This window comes from Manihot esculenta, chromosome 9 (genome assembly GCF_001659605.2).
Source record: "Manihot esculenta cultivar AM560-2 chromosome 9, M.esculenta_v8, whole genome shotgun sequence".
Classification (NCBI taxonomy): domain Eukaryota; kingdom Viridiplantae; phylum Streptophyta; class Magnoliopsida; order Malpighiales; family Euphorbiaceae; genus Manihot; species Manihot esculenta.
This window is the reverse complement of record NC_035169.2, coordinates 27,204,678-27,209,022: the sequence shown is the minus strand read 5'-3', so window position 1 is coordinate 27,209,022 and position 4,345 is coordinate 27,204,678. Positions and strand designations below refer to the sequence as shown.

The 4,345-nt window shown below is 35.3% G+C and overlaps 1 protein-coding gene across 2 annotated transcripts; it reads left to right on the top strand.

The window, feature by feature from the left end:
• The first annotated feature begins 206 nt into the window (after positions 1-206).
• On the top strand, positions 207-3,046 carry LOC110608010 (probable protein phosphatase 2C 4). Of its 2 annotated transcripts, XM_021747210.2 has the most exons (4): positions 207-2,022; positions 2,119-2,232; positions 2,328-2,592; positions 2,682-3,046. In XM_021747210.2, exons 1-4 carry the CDS (start codon positions 427-429, stop codon positions 2,795-2,797), a joined length of 2,091 nt encoding a protein of 696 aa, XP_021602902.1. In that variant the 5' UTR covers positions 207-426; the 3' UTR covers positions 2,798-3,046. The 2 variants fall into 2 exon arrangements, with proteins under 2 accessions (XP_021602902.1, XP_021602903.1); XM_021747211.2 differs by lacking the exon at positions 2,682-3,046 and having other exon boundaries at positions 2,119-2,243; positions 2,328-2,492.
• Positions 3,047-4,345: the final 1,299 nt, after the last annotated feature.

Here is a 4,345-nt window from a genome sequence, read left to right as displayed (position 1 = left end):
AAAAGAGGAAATTATTGACAAAACTACACTTAAAAAACATGATATATCATATATCAAACCTTTGACTTGGGTGATTCCCAGTTCAGCATTTCTATTTCCATTTTCTCCACGCGCTTCCCATAGTCAACGCTCCAATAAACACCAGAATAATATCCGTTAGCCACTTCCTATTATTTAATTAATTAAAAAAAATCAAAACTCACAATTCTCCCTCTAAAAAAGTCAACTCCCGCTCGCATGCAACCCCCTCTCTCTCTATCTCTCTCTCTGATCGTCATCTCCCTTTCTCTTCTTCTTCTCCACCTTTCCTCAGTTCGTTTTCTCTGCAAAATGATGAGAAATCAAATATAGTCTCTGCAAATCCCGAGAAACAACAATCCATCAATCTAATATATCTATCTGATATATATTTTTTTATTGAATTTGATGGGCAACGGCGTTACCAAAGTCAGCCACTGTTGTGCTGTCTCAGGGGACATCTCTCGCCGGCATGACATCGCCGTTTATGTCAGCGATCACCTCCACAGGGGACTGGGTCATTCCTTCTGTTACATACAATCTAATCCATCTCGCTTATCCAACTCAAAAATCCACTCCGATGAAACGACGACGTTCGTCTCTATCTCTGGTGCCTCTGTAAGCGCTAATACTTCAACGACTCTGAGCGATGCTTGTCTCTACAGCTCCAGTTTGGATGAGGCTTCCGCTTTTGAAAGCTCCGACTCTTTCTTTTCAGTCCCTCTCCAGCCCATCCCTCGTGGGCAGCTTCAATCCGGCTCTGGTAAGCTCGTACCGGGTTCTTGTCCAATCGAACGGGGCTTTTTATCGGGTCCCATAGAGCGTGGGTTTCTTTCGGCACCCATTGAGCGTGGGTTTGTATCGGCACCTCTTGATCGCGGCTTATATTCCGGTGAAAAGGAAGGGGACAACAGCGGCAAGTTACAGAGGAGTATCTCTCATGGCAGTATTGTCTTTGATCAAATCCAAGTTAAAACCAAGAAGAAAAGCTTGATAAAGACTTTAAAGAAAGCAATATCGAGCACCATCTCTCGAGGAAAAAAATCTATAGTAGCGTCGATCAAAGGTGTTAAAGAATCAGTTTCAGGTAGAAATGGTGAAAACTTGAGCGGTGATAGTGCTAATTTGAGTGCCCAGGTAAGCTCGAACAATGATGTTGATGAAGATAGTTTGTTTTCAATGGAGAGCCAGAATCTGCAATGGGCACAGGGTAAAGCAGGTGAGGACAGAGTTCATATGGTAATATCAGAGCAACATGGGTGGATTTTTGTGGGAATTTATGATGGTTTTAATGGCCCTGATGCTCCAGATTATTTACTTACCAATCTCTACACTAATGTTAACGAGGAGCTCAAAGGATTGTTATGGAATGACAAGTTTGAATCCCCATCAAAAACAGAGGAAACTGAGGAGGCATCAACTTCTACTGACAAGGAAAATCATCTGTTTGGCATTAGAGATGAGGAAAAACAATATTCAAAGAGAAACCAGGGGAAGAATCCGAGGCACAGGAGTAAAGGCGCAGCAAAAAGGTGGGAGGAAAGCCAGAGGAGATGGAGGTGTAAATGGAACAGAGAAAGAATGGAACTTGATAGGAAATTAAAAGAGAAACTGAATTGTAAAGGGTCTAATTCTAATGGAGTTAACCATTTCCATGTTTTGAAAGCGCTTTCCCAGGCACTGAGGAAAACAGAGGAATCCTTCTTTGAGATTGCTAATAAGATGGCAGCAGAGAAACCTGAATTAGCTTTAATGGGTTCTTGTGTTTTGGTGATGTTGATGAAAGGAGAAGATGTTTACTTGATGAATGTTGGAGATAGCCGCGCAGTTTTGGCACAGAGATGTGAAACAGATCTTGGAATTGGAAAAATAAACCAGGATTTGGAGATAATCAATGAGGAAAGCCTGCGAGATCTCGAAGTCTCTAATGGCGATGAAATATACAGATTTAGCAGCTTGAGTTCCCTTCAGCTTACCATGGATCACAGCACTTACGTGCATAAGGTGGATGATCTTTCTTCCTTCGTGTACAAATATTTCTGTAAACCTGTCGTTTTTGTATTAGTTTTCTGAAGTAAAAGATTTTTTCTTTCTTTTCAGGAAGTTCAGAGGATTAAGAAAGAACATCCTGACGATCCTTCTGCAGTGATGAATGAAAGAGTGAAAGGTTACTTGAAGGTTACTAGAGCTTTTGGAGTTGGCTTTCTCAAGCAGGTAATTCAAAGGTGAACTCTTCTGAATAATTCCATGGATGGTTTCTTGTTTTGATTCAAAATAATTAATAATGACACCCTGTATACTTTCGGCAGCCGAAGTGGAATGCTTTACTGCTAGAGATGTTTCAAATCGACTACGTTGGAACCTCTCCATACATCACATGTCTTCCATCACTACATCACCATAGACTGAGCTCAAGAGACAGGTTTCTAATCCTGTCGTCTGACGGCTTATACCAGTACTTCACCAATGAAGAAGCAGTATCAGAGGTTGAACTGTTCATTTCCGCATTTCCTGAAGGAGACCCTGCACAACATCTAATAGAGCAAGTTCTATTTCGTGCAGCCAAAAGAGCTGGTATGTACTAGTTAAGACAAGAATCTTCTAACAAGCAATTCTTGCACAACATAACTTCAAACAAAATCTAAAATACATATGTTTTGCAGGTATGGACTTCCATGAGTTGCTTGCTATCCCACAAGGCGAACGTCGCCGGTACCATGATGATGTTTCTGTAATAATCATTTCTTTGGAAGGCAGGATTTGGCGTTCATCTGTGTAAATAAACTATAAGTTTCCATCAATCCCATTATTTTCTTCTCAATTTTGGCCTTAGATCTTATTATACCAACTAGGTTTCTTTATTAATAGCCTGTTATCTCCGCGTGCACATAAGGATGAGACTAATCGATGCTCGAAACCCTTCTGACAAGGGCGAGTAAAGGATTCAAACCCACCAAAGTTTTAGAGACAAGCGAGAGTTTTGTTTATACTGTAAATGTATTCTTGTTCAAGTAGTCCTCCTTTCAACTACTTCAACCAATTTAGATTACTTTGCATATTTACTGTTAGTTTTTATTCCTTATTTTGATGGCAACAAACAAGATGTGGGAGTTCCAATACAACCCATTTTCTATGTAAAATCCATCAAGAATCTTAAAAAGTAATTTGATTCTGTATAAAAAATTTCCACTAAAGAATCAGAATTTTTGTGGGTTGTCATGTAACATCAATTTCATGCTGAGATCAAGAAAGGATAGACCTGAGAATCATCCAAACTTCAACTGGCCTTCATTTCTTTCTATTTTTATCAGACTCCAATGCTTCTTATTTGTGTGAAGTCAGTTTCACTTTCCTAAGTGTCTATATTTAGTACTATGTGGCAGTATCTCCTACCCACTTTTCTTTAGCTTCTCAGAATATTATTTTTAAAGAGGAAGTGTTACTGTTGCAGTTGAGATTCAAACAACCAAAAAATCAAAGAATAGCAAATATGGCACAAATTTTAATACAAATTTTAACATGGTTCATTAATTTGTTTAAATTTACACCGAATAGTATTTTTTTATTCTGAATTTTTAACATAATACATTACAAAAAATTACATATTTATATAATTAAAAAAAATATAAAAAGAATAAAAAAAAATTAACGACCGTATTATTCTCTATTATCCATAATATATCATTAAATTTTATATCTCAATAATTATTCTCTATATTATAAAAAAAAATTAATAATTTAATTCTCATATTTTTGAAAAATATATTAGTTAGCGGTTAAGTTTTAATTTTATCTTACAATTTTTATGTGTAATTACTATCTATATTATAAGAAAATTAATGATTTAATTCTTATATTTTAAAAAATATATTAATTAACTGCTAAATTTTAATTTTATTTAAAATTTTTATGCTAGTATTTTCTTTTTCAACTTTCCCTATTAATGCAATTAATTCAAATTTAAAATAATTTTAAATGCTTTATAACTAATATAATTGGAAAAAAAATTACTTTCATTATAATTTTAACAGCAATGACAAATAAACCCTTAATCTCTTAATCGAAGGTTAAATTAAAAAATAAATAAATAAAGAGGTTAATTAATTGATCATATCCATACTTTGTGGGTAAGGGCAGAAGTGTCCTTCCATCCACAAACATAGAATAAAGTTTAATAGATGTTGAGGATCAAATTATTAATTTTGAGATAATTTAGGTATTAGATAATATAAATTTATAAAAAATGTTGGCATCCTTTTAATTATTTATATATTTTTTTGTTGATAATTTATAAGATATGAATTTGTCAATTACAATTTAATATCTA